The following is a 27569-nucleotide window of genomic DNA, read 5'->3' as shown; positions in this document are numbered from 1 at the left end:
GGTTGGTTCAGAGACATTATTTTCACCATCCTAATAAACAAGGCTTGACAATCGGCTGCAAAAGCTGCTTGCCAACCCCGCACTGCACATGTGCAAGAGCCGCATTGCGCATGCATGTGCCGCCGGTAAACAGGGCCCCGGGCTGAAATCTACTCGCCACGGGCGAGTAGATTCAGTAGTTTGCCGAGCCCTGCTAATAAAGTCCGAACTCAATACAAAGGTATGAAAGTTGGAATTGAAATAGGAAAACCTACAGAAGACGTTTGCTGAGCCATACACATATAACTGTTTGTTATGAGCATCTGTCGATAAAACATCTTTTTTTAAATGTTTTCGTTCTTGTTGACTCAGTTTTGTGCAGCATTTTATTTTACTCTGTAAATTAGTGTTGAAGGGTAGACTTTAGTCAGAGGAAAAAGTATTTTTCTTTCTAAAATCATACTTTTGGGATAAGTTTATCAAAAAAAAAATATCTATATATGTCACAAACCTTGAGATCTCCAGCAAACTTCTGCCATTTGACCTGACAGGGTAACTGTAGTGATTTGTCATCCTCTGTGTGGCTCAGCCACTAGAGGGAGATAAAGCACATAATTTGCTAGAAGGTTTAATGTCTGTTTATTAATAGAAGAATATAGAGGTTCAGGAATCCTGAGTTTTAAACCAGATTCCGAGGGGAGCATACTCAATGTTCTGCATTTGGTATTGCCAACCTGATCGTGTTCCACTTCTAGTCTTGCCTTCCTACTGCCTCCCCTTGACTCCTTGTCCAGTCCCTGGCTCTCTTCCTTGAGTCCTCATCCCTTTGCATTCTAGTCATGCTGCTGCTACTTTATCAAAACTACCTGGACATCAGCAGTAGGAATATTGGGAAGACAGAATACGCTATTCCTGCTTTTAATTCTGGTGTCTGGCATCACCATCCCTGACTGCTGGGACAAGCAATTGCAGGGAAGTCCTGCTTATCTCCATGGACTAGAATAGGAGTTCTTAAGCTGTGCCTTGGGACACCAATGTGGGTCATCACCCCATTTTAATGGGTTCACTAGGAGTTGGTGTTTGACTTGCTGGGGCCCAAGGCTTAAGCTTCAATCCTGGGCTGTGTGGCTCAGGTTACAGGCCCTCTATCTTGGCTGAAGCCCTTGGTCTCCCTCCCACATGGGGTAGTATGGCTTAAGCTTTGGCTTCCCCCCTCCTGGAGTGATGGGGCTCAACATTTACTCTCCTCCCCTCCCCAAGTCATGTACAAGTTGATCATCTCTAGTCTGGCACTCTCTGGTCCAGCAGCATCTGTGGTCTAACATGATTTTAGTTAGCTAAATGTCCGCTTATCATGAGTCTGGCCAACTTTCCAGTGGTCCCATAAAGTTTGTTTACAGCCACCAGTCCTGGCTCTTAGTGTTCTCTGTGCTATTTAGCTCTAATATAACCCCAAATGTTTTCTAATAACCCAGTAAGCAGTGGAAATATTGGTAATGCTGCTAGACAGTAGTGACTTTCCATGGTTTGGCAAATTCTGTCTGTATGAGAGGCAGCAAAGGTGTGTGGGGGAGAGCGGGAGCCAGTACCCGTGAGAAGCTGGCTTTAAGCAGGCTCCCCACGAGCACTGAATCTGCCTGCCTTCCCCATCCCCGTGCTGCTGCCTCTGATAGAGAGGCAGCAGTGCAGAGGGTGAGGGGTAGGCTGGAGCTGATACGTGCAGGGAGCCAGGTTTCTAGCAGGCTCTCCTTGCGTGCCGGCTCTGTGGACCCGCCTCCCTCCCCCACTCTTGCTGCCTCCTACAGAGCTGGGCTGTGGAGGGGGCGTGGGGCAGTCAGGAGCCAGTGCTGGGGGAAGCTGGCTTAAAAGCCAGTTCCCCCAGCACTGACTCCTCAGTGCTTCCTACTGTGTGCCCCTGCCCCCATGCTGCTGCCTCTATCAGAGGCAGCAGCATGTAGGGTGCAGAGGAGGCTGCCGTGAAGCAGCCTCTGTCTGCGGCAGTCTCCATATTCTGGTTGTATTCCATGAGTTTATTTTTAGCATAGTGAGGCATCTGAACAAGAGCCTGCTGATGAGAGTGAGGAATGGGATGTTATTAATGCCTTAAAACAAAGTGGAAGCCAAATTGACTTCTTGAATTGTGGATAGTGTCCTCCCCTCCACTTGAAATTAATGGAAGTTGAAAATGTTTGCCACACTGCAGGATTGGACCAACCTTTGGATCACTTTTGGAGTTTTACCACGTATTGGTAAGGGGAGATAATGACCATTTTTAGGTCATTTATTAATGCAGATCTGCATTAATGTCAGTTTGAATATTTAGTAAAGCAGTAATTTTAGAAATTATTTGACTGTCAAAGTAACCAGGCAAAAAAGAAACATTGCACAGTATTAATGTACTGTAAATTTCTTTGTTTCTCTGCAGATCTCTAGTTCAAGACTAGCTGCAGATCTACTGATCCCTTGCTGTTTGGTGCACCACATGTTCTCTGTTGCTGACATACCAGCCACAGAAACCTATTGTGGACTGGAGCTGCCTGATAGTGGTAAGAGTCCACTGTCTTCCAATATGCGCAGTTTTGTAGAGTTTGTAATATGTTATAACAATGGAATATAAACGCATTTTCAAAACTTTACAAAACCACACATCTTGTGAGAAATGGGGTCTTCCCTTAACCAGATAAGGCATGCCTAATTGTCCCTAGAACATTTGCCAGCAGAGGACGTACTGGTGCATCAAACATATTAAGAACAGATTGGATTTTGAAATGTCTAAAACTAAACATAAATGGAAGTTTAATTTAAAACTTACAATTTTTTTTGTAAACGACCAGTTATACAAAATAGCAGTCAGTTGGATCTTGATCCGTTCATCAAATCTTTGCCCAGTATTTCTCAATTCCTAGTTCACATTTATTTTGGGATGCATAGTTGACTAATTTTATCTGTTCTTAGAGCATATATAGACTGTTGTCACTTTCTAGGTACAGAAATAAGAGTTCTACTTCATTAATAAAAATGTTATGCTTCCTTGCAGAATAAAAGCCGTCCTCATTCTCGGGGAGAGTATAATGTTTACAGTACCTTTCAGAGTCATGAACCTGAATTTGACTACTTGAAAAGTCTAGAAATTGAGGAAAAAATTAATAAAATTAGGTGGCTACCACAACAGAATGCTGCTCATTTCCTGCTGTCTACAAATGGTAAGGACATTTCATTGTGTACTTTTAGTTTATAAAACTGCAAGATCTCTTGATATTTCCAGTTGAATTTCATAGTCTTGCCCTGGATATCTTTGTTGATTACTTTCATATAGTAAAATAGTATTCTTTTTCATAATTTTGATTCCATGCAAGACATGTTTAGGTTTGATACCCTATGTTTTTAGAATAGTGAAAGCTCAACAATATAAGTAGCTATACATTACCTGTCTTGTACCTTGTTTGCATTACATGGAGGATTGATGCTGTAGTGATCAATCCACTAGTTGTTGATTCATTGTGTCTACTGTTGACAAGATAAATCAATCTCCAAGTGCTCTTCCATCAACGCTGGTACTCCACCAAGATGAGAAAAGTAGCCGGCGTCGATGGATGAGCAGCCCTTGTCAGCCTTACCACATGCAAAATGCCACAATGAGTAGTATGTCGATTTCAGCTAGTCTATTATATGGGAAAATATACCGCCCAACTCACTGAATGTGTCTTTGGATGTAATACATAGGCTGATCTAATAACCAGCAGTACCTTCCCAGCCTGTTATTTCAGTCTTCAGTCAGGCAAGCAATGCAAAGCTCTGTGTGTTTGCTCCCCCTGTCTCGCACAACTGTTGCAGATGGTGGGATCTAGCCCTATATCTTCAGCACAGGTTTAGAAAAGGAGACTTTAAGCCTCCTTTGTGCTTCCCTGATTTTAGCATTATCTGATGTCAGGTCCATTCTTCAATACAATTTGTTAGCAAGGCAATATTATTTCTGCCTATTCCCACAGTGTGATATGTTTCCCAAACATCAAAGCATGGCACTTAGCTTACAAACTAAAAAGATCAGCTGTATTTATAGAAATGCATTTGTAATTCCATTACATACATGACCATGATATGTAAGTGCCATACCTAAAATTAAAAAAATCTGAAATCTTTATATTACTCTTTCACCAAAATACTCCATTCAGAACTACAGTCCCATTGTGCTAGGCACTGCGGTACTGCTGTTTCATTATAATACTCAATTAATAGGGAAGGGTGTTTTATAGGTTATTACTTCTACACTGTCTTGAAAATGCCAGTTGACAAGTCTAAAGAGAGAGCACGAACATGAAATCTAACTAGTTTTTTAAAAAGAATCAGCAATAGTTTCAAGTATTACATTGGACCCAGATTGCAAAACAAAAATTGACAGGCAATCGCTTTTTTCTTATTTTATAACTGTTCCTTCCCTATTACTGAATGAAAGATGACCACAGATGGAAACTATGAGGAAGCAGTGAAACTGAATACACAAGTAGTATCAAATACTGAAAATAAGTGAAATAAAAATTATTTGCTTCTAATGTTATGCCCCATCTCTGGGGAGTGCCGCGGTGGGGTGGGGACAAAGGGGCGATGGATGTGTTGGGGTCACAGGGCAAGAGGATGTTGACATGAAATGTAGGGGTTGGAGGTCAAAGTCATGGGGCACAGGTGTGGGGGGGGGTCAAAGGGTGTTAGATACTGGGGAGCAAGGGGTTGGGCTAGGTCTAGGCAGACTGGCAACACTTTATTTGGATATTCATATGCAAATAAAAAAAATGTTGTTGGTCCACTAAGTATGAATGGGTTTGCTGGTCCCTGGCATTAAAAAAAAAATATATTGGGAACCACTGTCTTAAAACATGTACAGTAGACTTCCAATAATCCCAGGAGGTGCCGGATTATCAGATATGCCAGAGTATCAGGAGGTACTCTGGCAGGGGTGCTGTGACGGGTCAGCGGGGAACGGCACGGCGTGGAGTAAACCCTCCGCCGTTTTGCAGGGAGGTGGGGAAGCCCTGCGCAGCCGCCGGTGACAGGCCAGCTGGGGCTGCAAGCAGCAGCGGCGGACTTGGGGAAGTGGTGGGGCAGAGCAGCTGGGGTGCTGCCGGGTTAGTCTTGCAGCGCCTCCCCTCACGTGAGCGGCGCTGCGGGACCAACCTGGCAGCACTCCAGCTGCTCTGCCCACGGCTTCCCCAAGTCCACCGCTCGTCAGTTTCAGCAGCGGCGAATTTGAGGAAGTCGTGGGGCAGAGCAGCTGGGGTGCTGCCTGGCTGGTTCTGCAGCGCCACCCCTCACCTGCTGCTGCTGAAACTGACGAGCGGCGGACTTGGGGGAGCGGTGGGCAGAACAGCTGGGGTGCTGCCAAGTTAGTCCCGCAGCGCCCCCTCTTCTCCACTGCCGCCTGCAGCCCCAGCTGGCCTGTAGCAGGTGGCTGCATGGGGCTTTCCCGCTCCTCCCTGCAAAATGGTAGAGGGTTTGCCCCGCCTCCCAGCCAGCCACAGTGCAGGTCCGGGCAGACCCGTCACAGGGGTATAATCCCCTTTCCCTCTCCTCCCCTTCCCTTTCCCGGCCATTGAGCGTGCGTGGGGCTCACAGGAGCTCCAATTGTCCGGCTGGCCGGAGCACTTCCGGGTTCCAGTTGGTGCTGGATTAGCAGGAGTGCCAGACCACTGGATGCCGGACAATTGGAGTTTTACTGTAGTTATTTCATGTAGAATACTGCAGTATACCATTGCCCTGGTGTTCTTTATCATAAAATATCTTTGCCTTTGGAATCCTGCATTTTATTGTACATCTAACTGTTATAGAATTTCCTGTTTTCTGCTGATGTACAGTTTGTATCTCCTTGGTCTGGTACCCTCGGGACCCAAGTGATCCCAAACCAGGGAATTTGCTGAACCAGAGGAGAGCAAGCCTCCTCTCCTAACTGTCAGCCCTTCTGGAGCGCCAGACCTGGCCAGGGCTGCACTACCTGCCTCACCTGCCATGATGCCACTGGCCCCAGCTGAGGCTGTACATTAGACCTGCTCCCAGGTGCGCTCTCTGGTCAAGCAATATCTGTAGTCCTGCCAGATCACAGATGATGTTGGACCAGAGTGATGGATTTCTGTGGTGCAACCTGAACTAGCCATTCTATAAGATTTAAAGCAGGGGTGGGGGACCTAAGACCTGGGGGCCAGATGTGGCCCCAACTTGCCTAGATCTGGCCCATGAGACTTGGGGCACTCCCTCAGCATTGGGGAGCCTGTGCTGGCACTCCAGCCCTCTTACAGTCCCTTCATGGGCAGGAGCACACAAAATCTACTAGCCTGGGCCCCCAAGGCTCTGGTGTGCAAGGGGAATGTGTGGTGTGTCTTTCTCCTCAGGCAGGCGGCCATGTCAGTGAGGATTTTTTTTTCTTCCGTACGCAGCCTGACTGATTTATTCTGTAAGTTAGCGACCTCCAACCCAAAAAAGGTTCCCTACCCTTGATTTACAGGAAGGGTCTGTACTCAGAGACCTTCAAGGTACCAGTTTTTGTTTTTCAAAAAAGTGATACTGATTAGCATTGGGGGTTTGGGACAAGGCTCATTCTTCCTTGTCTCCCATATACAATTCAGTTGTTTCAAGAATGTTAGAAATTTCCACTAAACATCAGTTCTAAAAATACAGATTTTGCTTTTTGTAAATTGAATTAAGACAATTTATAGAATGGAAAGAAAACCTACAAAGTTTTCATTTAATATTTATGTGGATTCTATGAAAATTACTTGCAGTCTATCCAATTATTTTGTAACTTAAATTTTACAGTTTATTTACTTTGTTCCTTGCCATGTTCCTTACCAGGTAGAAATGTCTTGACTTTTTGAAAGCCAAAGCTATATCTTTGTACTGTTGACATTATAGTGCCTTCAGCAAAAACACAACCCATCTCTTTAGAGAATGTTTGCCATCTTACCCAACATTTTAGTAGAAATCATAGAATACTACAGCTGGAAGGGACCGAGGTCATCAAGTCCAGTCCCCTTCCCTAATGGCAGGACCAAGCATCTAGATCACCCCTGACAGATGTCTGTCCAACCTGCTCTTAAATATCTCCAGTAATAGAGATTCCACCCCCCTCCCTAGACAACTTATTCCAGTATTTAGGAAAAACTTCCTCTCAGGGTGCTTAATGTCCAATCTAAACCTCCCTTGCTGCAATTTAAGTCCACTTGCTTCTTGTCCTGTAATCAGAGGCCGAGGAGAACAATTTTTCTTCCTACTTCTCGTAACACCCTTTCAGGAACTGGAAAAGTGCTATCACAGTGGTCCCCAACCTTTTGAGGTTGTCGGGCGCCAGGAGGCGTGGCCGTTCGCCCGCCGGGCGCCAGGGGGCGGGGACACTTGCACGCCTGGGGCCCCCCCCCCATAGCCGCACGCCTCGGGGCCCCCCCATAGCCGCGCGCCTCGGGGCCCCCCCCATAGCCGCGCGCCTCGGGGCCCCCCCCATAGCCGCGCGCCTCGGGGCCCCCCCCATAGCCGCGCGCCTCGGGCCCCCCCCCATAGCCGCGCGCCGCGCGCCCGGGGGCCCCCCCCCCCGCAAGCGCCGCGCGCCCGGGGCTCCACCACCCCCGAGCACGTGGCGGGCGCATGCAAATGACCCCGCGGGCGCCATGGCGCCCGCGGGCACCGTGTTGGGGACCATGGTGCTATCATGTCCCCTCTCAACTCAGTTCTTTCAGTTGTCCCTCATAGGTCAAGTTTTCTAGAACTTTAATCATTTTTATTGCTCTTCTCTGGACCTTCTCCAATTTCTCCAAATCTTTCTTGAAATATGGTGCCCAGAACTGGACACAGTACTCCAACTGAGGCCTTATCATTGCAGAGTAAAGCAGAAAAATTACTTTTCATGTCTTTCTCACAACACTTATTAATGCATCCCAGAATCATGTTTGGTTTTATTCCAGCAGTGTCACATTGCTGACAAATATTTAGCTAGTGATCCACTATGATCCCTAGATTCCTTTCAGTAGTACTCCTTCCTAGACAGTCGCTTCCCATTCTGTAAGCGTGAAACTGAATTGGGTTACTTTGCATTTGTCTTTAATAAACTTCATCCTATTTACCTCAGACCATTTCTTCAGTTTATCCATATCCTTTTGAATTATGAACCTATTCTCCAAAAGACTTACAACTCCTCCCAGCTTGGTATGATCTGCAAACTTAATAAGCATACTCTCTATGCCGCTATCAAAATTGTTGATGAAGATTTTGATTGGAACCTGTCCCAGAACATACCCCTGTGGAGCCCCACTTGTCATGCCCTTCCAGCATGATTGTGAACCATTAATAGCTACTTTCTGAGAACAGTTATCTAGCCAGTTATGTACCCACCCCATCTAGGATGTTTTTCCCTAGTTTATTAATAAGATCATGCAAAACCATATCAGATGCTTTACTGAAGTCATGTAGAGGTCATGCAAGACCACGTCCACCACTACTTCCTTATCCATAAGACTTGTTATCCTATCAAAATGAGATCACCCACCTTTTATGAAAGTCAGTTCATCATCACTGAGTAAAAGTGTTGAATTTCTGACAAGATAGTTGTTACACCAAAAATATTCTCACTGGAGACCAAGGTTACACTAGTATTGCGTTTATTTCCACTAGGAAAAACTAAAGAGAAGAAAGCAACCACCAATGATTTAAACTAAAGATAGATCGATCGATCTCTCACACACGTGCAAGCAAGCACATAACCCTCCATTCATTCACACCCTTCATTCCTGCCCACAGGCGCTCTCACACTTACACAGACATATGGGTTGCAGAAGGAGCCAAGGCATGTGGATCCTGGAGGGTCTGTCTCCTCCTGACCAGCTTCACCAGCCATGATGAGCAAAGACACAGGAGAGGGGCTTCTCAGGAACTAGGGAAGGGAAAAAGAGAGTGTCTCACATGCGCTGCTTCTCTTTATATAGTGTCTGAATGGCTCCTGTGACTCATTCACCTCATCATCAGGGAGCATGCCCAGAATTCGCTTTATCCAGCAAGGAGCATGACCAGACTGTGATGATTCATTAAAATGTCCTCCACTGTTCCCAGTCTTCTCAAACACACTCTCACTCTCACACTCTCTCTCCATTCACCCAGGAGAGGATGCAGCTTTGAGAAAGTTACAAGCAAGGTGACTGCAGCTTACAGTAAATTTCTGAGAGTTACACAGATTACAAAGTTTGATGAAGATCACAATGAGTTTCAGTTTAAAACCCTTACACCTTACAGTTTGGTGTAGCTTTAGAAAATCCATGTGTATATAAATCAAGTAAGCTCAGGAGGAGGCTTTTTTATACAACAATAGTCTCCTCTTGTTTGTAAAATAAAGTTTTATCTTTCCTGACAATAGCTTCTGTTAAAATAGCCTTACTTTCCTGACTAAATCACTTTTTTCTTCATTATACTTTTGTCCACAAATGAATTCTTTAGTCTCTTAATCCAGTATGTTTTCAGCTTTTCTGTAATCCAATACCATTGCTACAGAAATGGTAAGAGAATCCAAAATTTGTCATTTCAGCACTCCCCACCCTATGAAGAACGGTGGAAGGGAGGGTGATCATGATCATTCTTACCTCCTACGTAAGAATCCATATCCTTTCACAAGGGCTTGTCCATTATATAATGGTCACCTTTTAAAGAGAACACCAGGCTCACCAACTGTGAAACTCAGCAGAATAAATCGCTGCACATTTCAATGCTGTGTATCAGTCTCCTGTTTGTTCATGAAAAAATTTCATACAACCTTCTGAAAGAGAGGCTTATTCAAGTGTATAGGTCATGCTTTTTTTCATACCATTTTACATAAGAACATCATAATGGCCATACTGGGTCAGACCAAAAGTCCATCCAGCCCAGTACCCTGTCTGCCAACAGTGGCCAATGCCAGGTGTCCCAGAGGGAGTGAATCGAATAGGTAATAATCAAGCGATCTCTCTCCTGCTTCCATCTCCACCCTCTGACAATCAGAGGCTAGGGACACCATTCCTTGCCCATACTGGTTAATAGCCATTTATGAACCTAACCTCCATGAATTTATCTAGTTCTCTTTTAAACCGTGTTATAGTCCTAGCTATGGCAACCTCCTCAGGCAAGGCATTCCACAGATTGACTGTGCGCTATGTGAAGAACTTCCTTTTATTTGTGTTAAACCTGCTCTCCATTAGTTTCATTTGGTGGCCCTTAGTTCTTATATTACGGGAACAAGTACATAACTTTTCCTTATTCACTTTCTCCATACCCCTTATGATTTTATATACCTCTCATATATCCCTCCCCCCCCCCCCCCAGTCTCCTCTTTTCTAAGCTGAAAAGTCCCAGTCTCTTTAATCTCTCCTAATATGGGACCCGTTCCAAACTCCTAATCATTTTAGTTGCCCTTCTCTGAACCTTTTCTAGTGCCAGTATATCTTTTTTGAGATGAGGAGACCACATCTGTACGCAGTATTCCAGAAGTGGGCGTACCATGGATTTATATAAGGGCAATAAAATATTCTCCATCTTATTCTCTATCCCTTTTTTAATGATTCCTAACATCTGGTTTGCTTTTTTGACTTCTGCTGCACACTGCATGGACATCTTCAGAGAACTATCCACGATGACTCCAAGATCTTTCCTGATTTGTTGTAGCTAAATTAGCCCCCATCATATTATATGTATGCATTACTTTACATTTATCCTCATTAAATTTAATTTGCCATTTTGTTGCCCAGTCACTTAGTTTGGTGAGATCTTTTTGAAGTTCTTCAGTCTGCTTTGGTCTTAACTACCTTGAGCAGTTTTGTATCGTCTGCAAACTTTGCTACCTCACTGTTTACCCCTTTCTCCAGATCATTTATGAATAAATTGAATAGGATTGGTCCTAGGGCTGACCCTTGAGGAATACCACTAGTTACCCTCTCCATTCTGAAAATTTACCATTTATTCCTACCCTTTGTTTCCTGTCCTTTAACCAGTTCTCAGTCCATGAAAGGATCTTCCCTCTTATCCCATGACAACTTAATTTACATAAGAGCTTTTGGTGAGGGACTTTGTCAAAGGCTTTCTGGAAATCTAAGTATACTATATCCGCTGGATCCCCCTTGTCCACATGTTTTTTGACCCCTTCAAAGAACTCTAATAGATTAGTAAGCCTTGATTTCCCTTTATAGAAATCATGCTGACTTTTGCCCAACAAATTATGTTCTTCTATGTGTCTGACAATTTTATTCTTTACTATTGTTTCAACTAATGTGCCCGGTTACCAGTCTGTAATAGCTGGGATCACCTCTAGAGCCCTTTTTAAATATTGGTGTTACATTAGCTATCTTCCAGTCATTGGGTACAGAAGCTGATTTAAAAGATAGCTTACAAACCATAATTAATAGCTCCGTAATTTCACATTTGAGTTCTTTCAGAACTCTTGGGTGAATGCCATCTGGTCCCAGTGACTTGTTAATGTAAAGTTTATCAATTAATTCCAAAACCACCTCTAATTACACTTCAGTCCTCCGATTTGTCACCTACAAAGGACAGGACAGGTTTGGGAGTCTGCCTAACATCTTCAGCTGTGAAGACTGAAGCAAAGAATTCATTTAGTTTCTCTGCAATGACTTTATCGTCTTTAAGTGCTCCTTTTGTATCTCAATCATCCAGGGACCCCACTGGTTGTTTAGCAGGCTTCCTGCTTCTGATATACTTAAAAACATTTTGTTATTACCCTTGGCGTTTTTGGCTAGCTGTTCTTCAAACTCCTTTTTGGCATTTCTTTTAAAATTTTAAAATTGAAGGATGTCTCAATCCTCAGGAAATTTTCCTTGCATCTCCCCCCCCCCCAACCCCCCCAACTGATTTGGATCAGGACCCCTTCAATTACACAACCATGACATTTCAGTTTTAAATAGCTGAAATCATGACATATATGATTTTTTTTTTTAATCCTATGCCTAAAATTGGCTAAAATGGACTGAATTTGTTAGGGCCCCTAGATATAAATATACTTGGTGCTTACATCTTCATTGTTTTACTGATCCTATATTGCATCTCTTCCCACTCAGAACCCCAACTTAGCTCAGAAGCATACTGATACCTGGGTTCTCCAGTTAGCATAGAAGGTATAGAGTAAACTTATGCCGCCTTGGAAAAGAACTTTTAATATTCAAGCTGGGGAGACCAAGTTAGCTAAAAGACACGTTTGCATTACTGCTTGTTGTTGGTTTTCCTCAGAATAATTTTTCCTGCACTTTCTGTTATAGAAAAACACACAACCTTATCCTTGAACAATTTTTATTTCACAAAGGTGACCTGCTAGTCTCAAGAAATCCAGGGTTCAATTCTTTGTCTAAACCAGCAGACCAAAATGCTCCTGACCTTAACAAAGAAAGATAGTTAACTTCTCTAAACTTTCTTACATAACACTCCGAGTAACACTCCTTTTAACTTGTCCCTGAGGCTGAGTATTCCATCTTTCTGTAGTGGAAAAAGAGCTCTTCAGTCTAATACAGTAAAACTCCAATTGTCCGGGACTTCCGATACTCCAGCATCAAAATGTCAAGCGCTCCCATCCAACTGATTAAAAAGCCGGCCGCTCAACGCACATGCTGGCTGTACCCAGACCGAACACAAGTGGGAGTGGGATCAGCATAGAGAAGAGCATTTTGCTTCAGCAAAGGGGAAAGGGAAGGGGAGGGAGAAGGGAGATAGGGTCCCAGCCAGCTGTTAAGCCGTGCAGCTGTACCGGGACCTACCAATACTCTGGCATATCTGATAATCCGGCACCACCTGGGTCCCAAAGGTGCCGGATTATCGGAAGTCTACAGTAGTTCAGTATCCTTATGTACACAAGTATCAAGGGACTAGTGACCCTAAAGGAGAATTAGAACTTCTTTCATGGCTAGTTTTTCCGGTGGAATATAAGTGAACCATACTGAAAAAGCAGGTGAGCTAAAGAGCACCTGGGCAGTAGGAACCTTGGGGCTGGGGTAGTCTCGGACAGGATGGGAGCCAACATGCTCAAGTCACCCTCCTGGTGATTGTCGCCGGTGGTGGTGTGTGTGTGTTTGGTGTTTGTTGTTTGTTCGTTTTTGTATTCACATACAAATCAACAAGGAGGGAGCTTTGACCCCACCCTCCCTAAAGGGTGTTGGGAGAGAGCATGAGGCTTGGGACTGGGGCAGTTCTGGATGGGAGATGAGGTGCCCCCAGTCAGTCCCTTTCACCTGTCTGATGATTGTCTCCTTTCTCTATGGTTTTATGAGAAGCAATTCCTCTCTGGGCATATCCCATTTTCCAGGCACAACCAGACCCTTGCCTTGCTTTAAGTTATGATAAGAGGAAGCTGGAATTAGATGTTCCTAGCTCTTGCTGTTTAGGAGGAGTTCTTGAACAAACACAGTCAGACCAAAGACAGGACTATGCAGCACTTTAAAGACTAACAAGATGGTTTATTAGGTGATGAGCTAATTAGATCAGACCAACTCTAATATATAGTGGACAGAGAAATCATGAGAGAAAATATGAAATCTATTGTCTGCTTGAACTTAATCTAATCCAGCATATCAAATGCTAAAATACCCTTTGGATGATTATTTGATGCTGGCACTCACTACAAGTCAGAATTAAGGCATTTAGGGGGCCTTAACTGTGCATTTCCTTGAAGTAACATATTTGCATTTCTTATTTTAATTCCAAATTTCCTCGGTTTATCTTGCTTGCTTGGGGTATAACAATAGCTCTGCATTACTGATATGTATTCCCAGCTTTAACAACGCTTTACATTTATATTATGTTTGAACATTGTATATAACTGGCTAAAACAGGCAACTTTAATGACAGAATTCTGATTGATTCCATAAGCAGCTCATACAAAGTAAAATACTTTCAGTATGCAGTGTGTGTGTTTTTTAATAACGGTATTACTATGGTAGCACTCAAAGGCCTCGTCTTAGTATTTGGTACAGGGGAAATCCAAAGAAAGAAACAGTCCCTGTCCTGGAAAGTTCATAATCTGGCATGTAACTTTATATTTTATTGAAACGTCTTTAATTTTGTAATTTCAGTTTCAAGAATGTGAATTTTTGTTTTTAGATAAAACTATTAAATTATGGAAAATAAGTGAAAGGGATAAAAGAGCTGAAGGGTATAACTTGAAAGATGAAGATGGACGACTTCGGGATCCATTTAGAATCACAGCACTACGAGTACGTTATGTTTTGTTTTTCTTTTCCTGTGACTCTAATCAAATCTAGTTTTTTGAATGTGTAAGTTCACCATTGTACATTTTAAAAAGAAACATTCATGTATAAAGTTGTCTTATGTTGCAGTTTGTACTATGTGGAATCAGAAGTGTACTGGGTATTTCACGATCATACAAAACATGCAGAATTAAATGTGAAGACATTATTGAAGTTTCAGTAATTCATGGTCCCATAAAACACTGCATAGATGCTTTGCAAAGATTAAAGACAAGACTGCTTCAAATATTTTGTGGCTGGCTTCTTACTGACATCTTGGAATATCTTAATGTTGTTGTAAATATAGGGCTTTTAAAGTCTGTTTAAAATTAATACATACAGTTTTTCATTAGGTGCATCTTTTCAGTCATATAAATAATTTATAGAAGACACTGAAATTGAGAGAATATTTTTGAATGATCAGTTTAACATTACAGATTCTTTAAACTATTTTTTAACCTAGACAATGTCTTACATCTCATCTCCCTGAATAACCTGTTCTGTTAGTGAACCATCTTGCAATATTTGTGTGGATTCATAAATGTCACTAGGGCTGTCAATTGACATGTGTTAACGCCTGCAATAACGCAGTCCAGGACTAACGTATTACATTTTTTAATGTATTAATCGTAGGTGTTAATGCTGCACTGCCCCTGTGAAATGCTGCTGCAGCGCTTCAAAGGGGCAGTGCAGTGCAGAGCTCGGGATCAGCTGGGGACTTCCCAGCTGACCCCAGGCTCCACTGCTCCTTTGAAATGCGCAGAGGCGGCGTTTCAAAGGAGCAGCCGCCTCACAGCTGAGCCCGGGACTAGCTGTGTGGCAGCTGCCCCTTAGAAACGACATCTCCACATGTTTCAAAGGGGCAGTGGAGCCTGGGGTCAGCTGGGGAGTCCCCAGCTGATCCCGAGCTCTGCACTGCACTGCCCCTTTGGATTCCCAGCTGACCTTGGGTTCAGGGGAAATGCTGCATGGAGCCCAGGATCAGCTGGGCAGTCCCCAACTAACCGTGGTCTCCATGGCAGCTGCCCCTTTGAAATGCCAGAGGTGGCATTTTGAAGGGGAAGCTGTGGAGCCCAAGGTCATCTGAGGACTCCCAGCTGATCTTGGGCTTCCCATGTAGCTGATCTCAGGGTCAGCTGATGACTCCAGCTTATCCCGGGCTCCTAATGTGCTGCCCCTTTGAGTTGCTGGGGCGGTATTTCCAAGAGGCAGCACAACATTGAGCCCGGGATCAGCTTCGGCACTCCTGCTGATCCTGGGCTCCGTGTTGCCCTGCCCCTTTGATGCGCCACTGCAGTGCTTTAAAGGGGCAGTGCTGCGTGGAGCCCGCGGTCAGCTGGGGACTCTAACTGATCCTGGGCTCCATGCAGTGCTGCCAAGGGGAGGCACATACGATTAATTTGCACTTAAAATAGGGTGGTTATCTTGGACGTTGGTGGAAAAATAATTTGAAATAATTTTAAGTGATAATGGTCAACTCAGTTAGTTAAAAGAAACTTATGTTTGGCCACGTGGATCATCTAGGTCTAAATGTAATTGTTTTAAGGATTCATTGCAGGAGTCTTTGGATGCTGTATTTGAATGAGTGGAGCTTGTTCTGAAATTGGAAACTGTAAAGAAGTGTTTTCCTAATGGTTTTGATTTAGTGCTTGTAAATTTAATGTTTTTAATCGGTAGAGTAATATTATTTATAGCATTTGCTTCTGTTGCATCATAAACTAAGAATTGGATCCATTCCTAGTCCTGATTTGCCCTTTTAAAATATAAAGCTATGGCAGGAAGAATATGATTAAACACGGTGTCAAGACATAATGCAGTAGAATCTCATTTATAAACATCTCTGGAATGGAGATTTTTCATAAGTCTGAGCAAAAGTTTACAAATGAACATTGATTTTGAAATATTACTGCAGCAAAAAATGTTGCTTTTAACCATCTTAATTTAAATGAAACAAGCATAAACACTTTTTTTGTCAATTTTTTAAAAACATTTCCTTTATTTGTAGTGATATACATGTTTAACAGTACTTCACTATATTTGTACTTCTGTTGTTTCTGATGTTGTTTGTGGGAGCATTTGGTCTCTGCTGTAGCATGAATGCATACTTTTGATTACAAATGAGGTGTGTGGTAGACTGATCAGTGTTTGTAATTTTGTATTCTTAATACTGAGGTTCTACTGTACTGTAAAAATTCTTTGAAAGCAGAAACAAGAAGGTTTTATACTTTTGATCATGTGTTTATTGTTACTGAGGCTGTTAAAACCCAGAATTACCAAAACCAGTCACAACCCAATCAAATTGCAATATACATTGGACCTCCCTGGTCTGGCACCCTCAGGACCTTACCAGTCCTAGATGAGGGATTTTGCTGGGCCAAGGGGAGATTGTATCCGGCCCCCTTTCTACTGCGCTCTTCTCTCCCCAACTTGGACAGGCTTTTGGCCGGCTCCCTCTCCATTGCCAGCTCAGTTGCCCTGCCATTTCCTCACCTCCCACCCCTTTCCTTGATAAGTCTGGCAGCCCAGCTCCTTGCATGCTGGGCTCCTGGCCATACCAGGCAGCTCTGCCACAGTGCACTGAGCTTCTGGCTGTGCCAGACAGCCCGGCCGGGTTTTACATAGCAGTCCAGCTGCAAGGAGCCAGGCAGGCCAGCCTCCAACCTTCCCCTGGGACTCTCTGGTCTTGGAACATTCATGGTCTGGCAGGACCACGGATGCTGCCGGACCAGGGAGTCGCTGTTAAGAGTTTCAACCTGAAATAGCTCGTCATTTTTTTTTGTTTCCAAAGCAAGTAATGTGTAAGTAATATTTTTCTTAGTGTCCTATAACTGGTAAGTAGTAAAAACTACTTGCATATCACACTTACTAGAAATCTTAGTGGTTCAGGGTTTAATTTTACTGGTAATTTATAAAAGGAACATATTAATATCCAATTTGGTGATATTTACACTTGTATGTTTTCATAATCATATTTGATAGTCCCTGGGGGTGGGGCTGGCAGCCTATGTGCTCCAGCCCTACTCCTGGGGAGCCCCCTGCCACCCTTCGCTGCTGCCTCTGTATTAGAGGCAGCAGCACAGGGTGGCAGGCAGCACTTGGCCCATGAGGGGAGCCAGTTTAAAAAGGAGCTTCCCTCATGGACTGGCTGTCTGCCTACTTGCGCTGCTGCCTTTGATACAGAGGCAGCAGCACAGGGTGGCAGCAGCTACTGTCCTTTCAGGTCCGAGCTCCCCATGGAGAGAGACTGCTTTGAGAGATGAGGAGCAGTCTCTGTCCATGGGGAGCTCTGACCCCCATGGACAGAGACTGCTTCATGGAGGCCTTCCCCTGCCTCCCTCTCCCCCATCTTGCTACATTTGATATATCAGTGTTTCTTAAACTTTTTAAGACCAAGGAACACCAAACAATAAATATTTTTTATGAGGAACACCTAGGATTTTTTGTTGAGCACCACCCATCAAAAAGGGTTGGCAAGGAAGTTATTGAGCAAAAAAAAAAAGGTTGCCTGCCCCTTTACGGGCAGATATTTTGAACTCTGTTCTCCCACGGCACACTTCCGACTGCCTTGCAGCACACTGGTGTGCCACAGAACACAGTTTAAAAAACACTGATAGAGGCAGCAGTGGGGGGAGGCGGTGGACAGACGACACCGCGGAGCTGGGGACCGGGGAGGACGACTGGCTTTTAAGCTGGCTATCCCCAGTACTGGTGCCTGCCTGCTCCCCCTTGCTGCCTCTGTAGGAGGCAGCCAATAGGGGGAGCAGGTGGGTCCGTGGGACCCCATATGCATGGGGAGCTAACTTGAAAGTTTGCTCCCTGTGTGTATCTGCTCCAGCTGCCCCCCTTTTTCCCCTCCCCCTCCCCATGCTGCTGCCTCTCGATTATAGGCAGCAGCACGGTGGGGGGTCAGATCTGGTGCTTGTGGGGAGCCTGCTTAAAGCCATCTCCTCATGGGCACCTCATCCCACTTTACCCTACTCCCAGACACAGAGGCAGCAAGAGAGAGGAAGTGCATGTAGTCGATAGGATTAACCAATAAGCCTAGGTGTATCGGTTATTCGTTTACCTAAGTATACGCTAACATCCCTACTGTGGTGCATAGAGCCTTCCCCTTCCAACAGCAGCTACTGCAGAATTGTAGTTGTAGTCACTCCTGTACACTTGGTGTGTTAGGCCTACTGGATTTACATAGCCATCCTCATTCTTTCAACACTGATCTTCCAAACTGACATACAGAGTGTTGAAGCTCTCTGTGTGGCTCATGTGCTCCACTTTTCCTCTGCAGCCTTGGTGCAGAGTTTTACATCAAGGAAAATTTCACACTTAATTGTAATTTAATTGTAATTTAGATTTTGTTTAATTTACCTTTAATTACATTAATCCAAGTGTTTCTGAATGTTGATTGTCTTTTATAAGACTTGTATATTAGGGATATAATAGAGTAGTTGATTAACCAATAAGCAAAAGTTTATAGGTTAATGTTATAGACTATATTCATTCTCTCTTCCACCCGCCCCCGCCCACTAATAAATTTTTTAGCAGGCTAACCAGCAGCCCAGCTCAGTCCTGTCTCTCTCTGGGTCCAGGACCTACCCCACTGCAGCTCTCCATTTAAATTGTATTAGGAGCCAGGCGAGCAGGCAGCCCATTTCCGTTCCAGCTTGTGCCGGGTCTTGAAGCTAAACCCCCCTTCCAGTCCCCCGGAAAGGGGCTGCTGCTACCCTGCACAGCTGCCTCTGTGTCTGAGGCAGCAGTGCAGGGCAACAGGCAGATCGGCAAGAGGACCTGGTTGTTTAAACTGGCTGCCCTCTCAGACCATCTCCCGCCTGATACGGAGGCAACAGCTCTGAGTGGCAGGGGGCTCCTCAGAAATGGGGCTGGAGCTCACCGGCTACCGGCCCCACACCTGGGTACTATAGAATAATTGAGTAACTGATAAGAATTTCAAGGTTAATCAACTATTCAATTACCCGATATTTAACATCCCTATCATATACCCTCAAATATTTTTTTTCCATTTCATCTCAGAATGCCACTTTGTCCCTTATATTTTTTGTTTTTACCTTAAATGTTAAAATGTGACACATCATTAGTGGTAAGAAAAAGGATGTTTTTGATAAACAAGATGTGGCAGCTCCAGAAATCTCTCGTCTGTTTTTTTAAAAAACAACGATTGTCTTAGCTTTCCTCTTGGTGTGTTTAAAAATAATTTCTCAACAATTTAGTAAGAAGAGTATCAGATTATGAGTACGTGGTCAAAATGATTTAATTTTTAAATTAACCAACTTTTTTCTAATTCTAAAAGTCCACATTCTGGTGGTTCATCCTTCAAATAGTTTTGTTTTTCATTCCATTTTAAAATGTTTTAAGAGTTTTGAGTCTGCCTGATGGATGTGTGCAAGGAATTAATTGACTTTTAGAGGAAAAATAGCATGAATACCAAGAGCTATCAGATGCTCAAAGTAAACAATCTGAGCTCTTTTTTGGTTAGCTAATTTCTTTCAGTTATAGATTTTAAAAGTAATTACAGAAGATGTATTTTCAGATATGTTAGTTTCAAATTGGAGATAGCCAAATTGTTCAGTATAAACGTGTACTTGTACTTGTCTCTTCATGGTGGAGGTATGGGAGAGCCTTACATGTTTGAAATGCAAAAAGTTAATCCAGGATCTGGTTTGTGTGCTAATATGGAAAGTCAAAGTAGGACGACAACTGTTTTGCTACATATTTTTTTTGCTCAGTGGATTTGAAAGTGCCCCAGAACTAAATGAATGCTCTTCCAGTAAAGAGAGAGAATCTGATTGCTTTGATGGGGTGCAAAGATTTTACTGGTTAAGGTTAACTGGTAGGGACTGGAACAGCTCCTCGCCTACCATGGGCAGGGCGCTGCTTCAGCCCCATGGGGTGGGGGGCAGGCATGCTGTTCCAGCATCCGATCCGGAGCAGCCTTTGTCCTCGGGGGGGCTCCAGCCTAGCGGCAGGTCGGGAGAGATCTCTAGCTGTGCTGGAGCTACCCCCTGCTCCCCTTTTTAATAGATTAAATGGTTAAACAATATGTTTAACGGGATAGCCAATTAAACAGGATTTTACAACCCTATACTGTAATCTAAATTTTTACATAATAAAAAATGACTACATACAGTAGTTGAATATAACTTATCTTTAATGTGAATGTATGAATCACAAATTACTATTTCTTTTGCCTTTATAGTGATGTTTTTCCCTGCAAATGAAAACTGTCTTTTTTTTGTATCTTGCTCTTTGCAGGTACCAATATTGAAACCCATGGACCTAATGGTAGAAGCAAGTCCCCGAAGGATATTTGCAAATGCACACACGTATCACATAAACTCTATTTCAGTAAATAGTGATCATGAAACATACCTTTCTGCAGATGACCTAAGAATTAACCTATGGCATTTAGAAATCACAGATAGAAGTTTTAGTATCCTTTTTCAGTATGAATTCTATGATCGTATATACATTTCTGTGTTTTAACTTTTAATAGAAAAGTGCTTCTCTGCATTTTTACTAAACATAAGCGCCTAAATACTTTCATTTAACTCCAGTCATATAATTAAACACTAGTTCAAATTAGGGATGTAAGCGACTACTTGAGTAGTCAAGTACCTGATAAGCCTAGGCTTATTGGGTAGTTGAAAGACTCTTCACTCCCTCCCCACCCTTGCTACCTCTGTGTCAGAAGCAGCAACATGGAGGGGTGGGGAAGCAGGAGCTGGTACTGGGAGGGAGGGAGGTGAATGACTGCTTGACACACTAGTTGCTCCCCTCCTCCACATTTTCCCCCTCCCCAGCTGCCTCTATCAAAAAGAGGCAGCAAGGGGGTAGGGAGGAGAGAGAAGTGGGTGCTCCAAAGTGGCAGTGCTAGGGATGTTGCTACACTTCAAAGACAGGCGCCATTATTGACTAATCGAATGGTCGGTGCAAATTGCATCAGCTGTTAGATTAGATGATTAATCTAAATTTAATATCCCTACGGGGGGGGGGGGGGGGACCAACTTAGGTGACGGGAGGCAGAGCCAATGCGAGCTAACCCTGCTGAGGCTCTGCATTTTAAATGTAATAGGAGCCGGGCTCCCTGTTCTCAACAGATTGTATCGATTACACAATTGGTGAATTATCCGCTTAACATCCTTAGTTCAAATGCTGTAATTCACAGTGAAACTTGTTTTTGAAATGGAAAGCGCCAAGCTGGGACATATATTGGGTTGAGGTAGTGTAATTTTGCAAATCAGAATGTGAAAACGAATTGAAATGCTATGTTATATCATATTTCTTAATTGTGAGTATCAGTCTTCTATTAAATGAGATTATTGATGATATATTTAAAAAATAAAGGATTCCATTTTGCTAGAGTGCTACCTCCTGTTGTATTCAGTGTGTCACCTGTGTGTATTCTGTTTATCTTGAAATTAAATAGACACTTTAGAATTTTGCACACCAAGAATGGATATGTCTTGTAGACAATGCTGAAAGTGACCCTTTTGGTATGGCTTAAGGTTTGCCTATTTCAGGCCAAAATGGTCCATGACAATTAAGAGAGATTTTTGGCAAATAACATTAGTGTCTTCAATAAAAGCAAAGATTTGAGAAATATAAAATATCATTTAAGATGTTTTACAGCATAAGGGGAACAAAGGCCATTCAATGTTCAGTGGTAAGATCCTGCAAAAAAATTTCCACTCAGATATTTTTATGCATGATACTGGGTACAGATGCTAGCATCTGCCCAGGATTATTTTTCTTACTCATATCCTTTTACAATGAGTAAATGTCCCCACAGCAGAAGAGATGAACTTTCCTTATGCTTCTAAAATTATACAAGAACCATAATTAACAATTTTTTTTAAATTATATTTTAAAACAATCGTGATGCTATTTGGCACCTTTACAAACAAATTTTCAGACATTGTAGATATTAAGCCTGCTAATATGGAAGAACTGACAGAAGTGATTACTGCTGCAGAGTTTCACCCACATCATTGTAATGTGTTTGTCTACAGTAGTAGTAAAGGAACTATACGACTCTGTGATATGCGTTCTTCTGCCCTCTGTGATAGGCATTCAAAATGTAAGTAATTTAAAATATCTCTTTGCTTTATAAACTTGTTTGTCTGATACATTTTCCTGGAGACGGTGTTCTACTTATTTAAACATTAAAATGTCAAATTCTGCTAATTGGTAAAGAACTTACAAAGGTAAGGGGTCGTAGTTTTGTAGAATAGAACATTTTAATTGTCTTGTTCTAGGCCATCAACAAGCAGAAGTGTAGCATGAGACAATTGACGATGTGGCTCAAGTGCTTTTGGCACCAGTGAGACCTGTCTTCTGTCCAGACTCAGTCTTGGTGCTTCTCAAAGGTATCTGCTTAACGAGTGCCAGTTCAGGGCAATTTATTGACATCTACCTTTGTGCATTAGGAACTGGGCTGAGGCTGCCAGAACCCATTTCATTTGTGACCATTTACAGCTATCGGAATGAATTTTATTCACAGTGATCTGTGCTGGATTTGAAGCCAGTTCCCAGAGGTAAAAGGCCAGTGTGTGATTTTTTTTGTTTTTTTGTTTTTTTAACCACTGAGCCACACAGCCTCATATAGGTGAGGAAAGCTTTTATATTTCCACCATAAGGAATAGGGCCCATGTTTACACACAGCCTGTTGTTTCTTGGTTGCATAATAGTAATAATTTTATATATCACTCCTTCCTGGGGTTGACGTAAATAGCATTGATATTTCCAGGTAAGCTCATATATTGTAGAAAAGATGAGCAATTTTTTTATTCCAGAAGAGAAATATTTTAAACATCCTTTATAGCCAGCCTAGTTTATATGAAGATGAAGAGTTTATATAACTGGAAATGTCAATAGCCAGTCTAGCTTATCATTTTTGTTTACTTTCTTTACTCTGTAAAATGTACCATAGTCTGTGATGGTTATATACAAGGTTTATAAGAACGAACTTTGGTGGTATTCTCTTGGTATTAAATGGTTTGTATTGTCATTGATTTTAAGGATAAAGAGTACGTGAACTTTCAACATCACCAAGTAGCACGATTCAAAAAAGTAGACCTAGATCCTGATTGCAATTCCAGTGTAAATACAAACGTGCTCTTTCAATATATTTTGTGTGTGATGCAATTTATATTTGCTTTATAAAATGCATATTCTCTAGCACCACTGAGATATGGGATCTAGAAAAGAATGTACACTGGAGATGCATTATTATTGTACATATTTAATATTTTGTAGTTCTGCTTTATCATAATAAGTAGTCCTAGTGGAAAAGCAATTATTTTTTAATTTAGATTCCTATACATTTTTTTTGGTTAATTCCTCTCTAATGTTCATTCCCAAAGTCCAAGAATTGCAGTTTCTTGATAGTCTAGATATACCAGAACTTAGTGCCTTTTTAAACAAAGATCACCTTTTAAAAAAAAAAATCCCCACAAAACTAAGCCAGGCTATGATCTCTTTTTTTTCTTTTCTTTTTTTAAATGGGGGACTTAGTATTCAGGTCCATGATTTTAAAATATGTAAATACTGAATAGCATTGCCATTTGTAAAATTTGTTGTATTGGATGAAGTTTTACTTTACATCTTAATTTACAGTTTTTGAAGAGCCTGAAGATCCCAGCAGCAGATCATTCTTTTCAGAAATTATTTCTTCAATATCTGATGTAAAATTCAGTCACAGTGGTCGATACATGATGACAAGAGACTACCTTTCAGTTAAAGTGTGGGATCTCAATATGGAAAACAGGCCTGTAGAGACATATCAGGTACAGTTTTCATAATTTTTTATTTAAAAAGCATCATTTTCTTTAAGTCTGTCTAATACTTCATTAAATGTTTTAAGGTTCATGAATATCTTCGAAGCAAGCTTTGTTCTCTGTATGAAAATGACTGCATCTTTGACAAGTTTGAATGCTGCTGGAATGGTTCTGACAGGTAAGATTAATTTGTGAAATAAATTTAGTGCCCAATCCTGAAAACACTTCAGCATAGATTTATATTATGTTATGCATCCTCAAGGCCTGTCTGCTATGCTGCTTCAGTCCCTGCTGGTTAACTGTAACCAGTAAGCATCACCTGGTAAGGGTGATGCTTTCAGGTTAACCATTCACATGGTAGAAATTATTGATAGGAGAACTGTAGCATTGCAAAATTCCACCCTTGGATAGTTAAAGGAATGAGGCCTAACACCTGAAGTGGTACATTCGGGGAGAAAAAAGAAAGGGGAGAGAGGTGCAGCTACATCTGTAACCAAAACAAAAAGCTTATTAGGATCATAGCAAAAATCTCACTTATAATAATAGCAATCCTACCCTTGTATCATGTCCCAAACAGGAGCGGTGTCAATCTGTTTTTCTGTTAATACAAGAATTAAATATCTTTAACAAAGTTGGTCATTTTCTGTTAACTCTTTTGACTGAACTTAAAAAGGTATCTCATTCTTTTTGCATAACCTATGGCACTGTTTCCACCCCAGAGAAGTTCTTTATACCTCTAGTATATCCAATCAGTATAGAATTTTGATAATAGAAGTTAGTTTATTTTATACTGTTCTCTTAAATTTTCACAATATCGATATTTGCATTAGTCTTCATAATTTTCTCTCATTGGGGAGGTAGAGATAATAGGTATCTGGGAAGTAGCAATGGGCTTCAAGACACATTTTTAAAATAAATAGACGAGTGTCTTCAGTACAGGAGAAATGTCTTGCCTTTCTGGTACTGCTAGCTGGATTTGGGTGGTTGCTTAAGGACTTTTTCCCCTGACTGCTGTAGTATAAGGAGGATATAGAGATAGTGCTATATTAGGAAAAGGAGCAGCTCTGCTATGAACTGTGAGGGAGAGGGTCCTGCTGCTTCACCAGCCACTTCCTTTTGTGCTGATCCAGAGAGCTAATGAAGGGAAAAGTCACAAGTGATTTGCCTGTGTGAAAGTGGATGGCGAGAGGGGAAAGGGAAGAGAGCTGGAGAAGAGGCAAGTGGTGAATGTGGTATATGAAATAAATGATGTGGGAAGACAGATCAAAGGAGAAGTAATGAGGGGGAGGACATAAAGTAAGAGGGAAAGGAACGTAATGCTAGTCTTAAAATGGAGCTCTGGAAGTCATTCATTCTGTGCGCAGAAGTAGTAAATTAGAGGAATGCTGGAGTGGACTAATGTGTTATGGTCACTAGTAAATCCAGTAAAATGCTTTCCTTTCTGGTTTTGAACAGTGCTATCATGACTGGCTCCTACAACAATTTCTTTAGGATGTTTGATCGTAACACACGACGGGATATTACATTAGAAGCATCAAGAGAAAGTAGCAAACCTCGTGCCATCTTAAAGCCACGCAAAGTGTGTACAGGTGGTAAGAGAAAGAAAGATGAGATAAGTGTTGACAGTCTGGACTTCAACAAGAAGATCCTTCATACAGCATGGCACCCCACAGAGAACATCATTGCTGTAGCTGCCACCAATAACTTGTATATATTCCAGGACAAAATTAACTAAAGGTGGCTTATTTGAGGACAGTCATCTTCTTGCATAGTTAAGCTCAGTTGTTTCTGTAAAAGAGAAGGCCTTGTTGTCCTACCAGTAAAGAACATTGATGCACTTACTTCCTTTTATAGATAAAGGAGAGAAGCTTGCCTGATTTTGAGTTCATGGTGTAGTTCTGCCTTCAATGAGGGGGGGATGTGAGTTGCAATTTTCAACAAGAAAAAGCCCACTAGAAGCAGAATTGATGGACAGTACTCAATAAAGGCCAATATTCAAATGTATTTATTTAAGTCTGAGCCTTCCTTTCCAGTTTATAGACCAAAAATTTAACACCCAAGAAGAAAATTTGTCAAAAAAATGTAATTTCTGTCTCTCGCGCTCTTTCTCTGCTGTAATATTTGGGCCTTTCAAAACATATATTGTGCTTTATGCCTGTAAACATTCCTCCTCTGGCCTTTCATCTAGGCTTAGGTGTTTTTATCTCTGAGCACTAAGGTAGGTCTTGAGTTGGATTTGTAGGCAAGTTTCCATGTATATTTACTCACCAACTGTATCTATAACCACACCTTCGGGTGTAAACCACTTAATAAAAATAACAAACTATAAAAAGTGTTTTTAAATCTGAAAGTATGTATTCAGTCTTTTTTATTTTTTTATCGCATGTATTGAAATTGTGAAAAAAAAATTCTGATGGGAAGATTTGACAAGTTTGTTCCAGAACATTGATTTTTGACAGGCAGATCTGAAGTTTCGTATAACATGAAATATTTCAAACTCTGAAATTAGTTTCCACGGAATTGTCATTAGGTTGTTTTTCTGTAAAATTATATACTGTATGCAAAAAAAGTTAGAGATTGAAAAGTTTGGTATAAAGTCATCTAGAGCCATAATAGTAAGAGACCATCTTGCACAGAAGGAAAAATAACTGAAAATATTCAATAAAATTGCTGCTTTGAAAACTAAAAATCCAGTTTAACAGAGTCCTCTCAAATGTTTGAGACAGACACATACTTTATGCACATTACTTTTTTTTCACCTGTTCAGTACTTTTGGTTTGGAAAAAAATATACTTTATTTTAAATTAAAATTTTGGCATATATATTGAATTTCACATTGGAGTTAAAATAATTAATTTATGCTAAGCAGCATCACAACAAAATAAATTATAACATAGTCTAACAAAGACACCAAGAGATCAGGCTCTGTGGAGGCTACATACTGATGTGAAATGCATTTGTGGTAATGTCTGTTCCCATTGACAGCAGGAGGTTAAAGAATAGTTCTTGGTACTATTTTTAAAAAGGGTCCAGAACTCATCCATCAGTTTTTCACCCAGAACAGGTGAGGGTGTAGGCACATTTTAATAGCATTACGTTACCTAGATATATAAGGGCTATGAAATGTGCCTACAAAATCAAAGGTCTCTTTCAGAAATTAGCCCCTTGAGCTTCCCTGATGAAATACAGAAGTGTGGTTTACACTCCATTTTTAATAAAATGAAGGTGTATTATGATTACTCAATCAGATAAGATATGCAAGAGAAAAATGTCTGTTCCTACCCTCTCAATTAATGTCCATAGTGCCACTCTTGTTCACAATAAGCTAGTAAATACAGCTAACTTTTGGGGGTTCTACAAATAAAGTTTAAATAAAAATCTTATACTGTATATTGGTTGTGACACTATTTGCAAATCTTGAATTGTAGAACTAGGTCATTTAAGCATTAGATTTGACCTTGTTCTTAAAATACGTAATAGAGCTAATACAATGGGATTGTATATACTTGTTCAATTATTTTGACCAAAAAGTTTAATAAATTTTAAATGTTTACCTGAA

General features: G+C 41.7%; 1 protein-coding gene across 2 annotated transcripts in view; it reads left to right on the top strand.

The window, feature by feature from the left end:
• Nucleotides 1–27569, top strand: part of PPP2R2D (protein phosphatase 2 regulatory subunit Bdelta) — a 53584-nt gene extending 26015 nt beyond the window's left edge. For both annotated transcript variants that reach the window (XM_075935240.1, XM_025178191.2), the window contains 7 exons: nucleotides 3017–3182; nucleotides 14074–14186; nucleotides 20487–20664; nucleotides 22147–22311; nucleotides 23850–24019; nucleotides 24097–24188; nucleotides 25466–27569. In XM_075935240.1, coding sequence (XP_075791355.1) covers nucleotides 3017–3182; nucleotides 14074–14186; nucleotides 20487–20664; nucleotides 22147–22311; nucleotides 23850–24019; nucleotides 24097–24188; nucleotides 25466–25745 — 1164 coding nt within the window. In that variant the 3' untranslated portion in view covers nucleotides 25746–27569. The remainder of the gene's footprint in view (nucleotides 1–3016; nucleotides 3183–14073; nucleotides 14187–20486; nucleotides 20665–22146; nucleotides 22312–23849; nucleotides 24020–24096; nucleotides 24189–25465) is intronic.

Source organism: Pelodiscus sinensis, chromosome 8, assembly GCF_049634645.1.
Source record: "Pelodiscus sinensis isolate JC-2024 chromosome 8, ASM4963464v1, whole genome shotgun sequence".
In the NCBI taxonomy this organism is placed as follows: Eukaryota; Metazoa; Chordata; order Testudines; family Trionychidae; genus Pelodiscus; species Pelodiscus sinensis.
The sequence above is the reverse complement of the archived record's forward strand: the minus strand, read 5'-3'. Positions and strand labels throughout refer to the sequence as shown.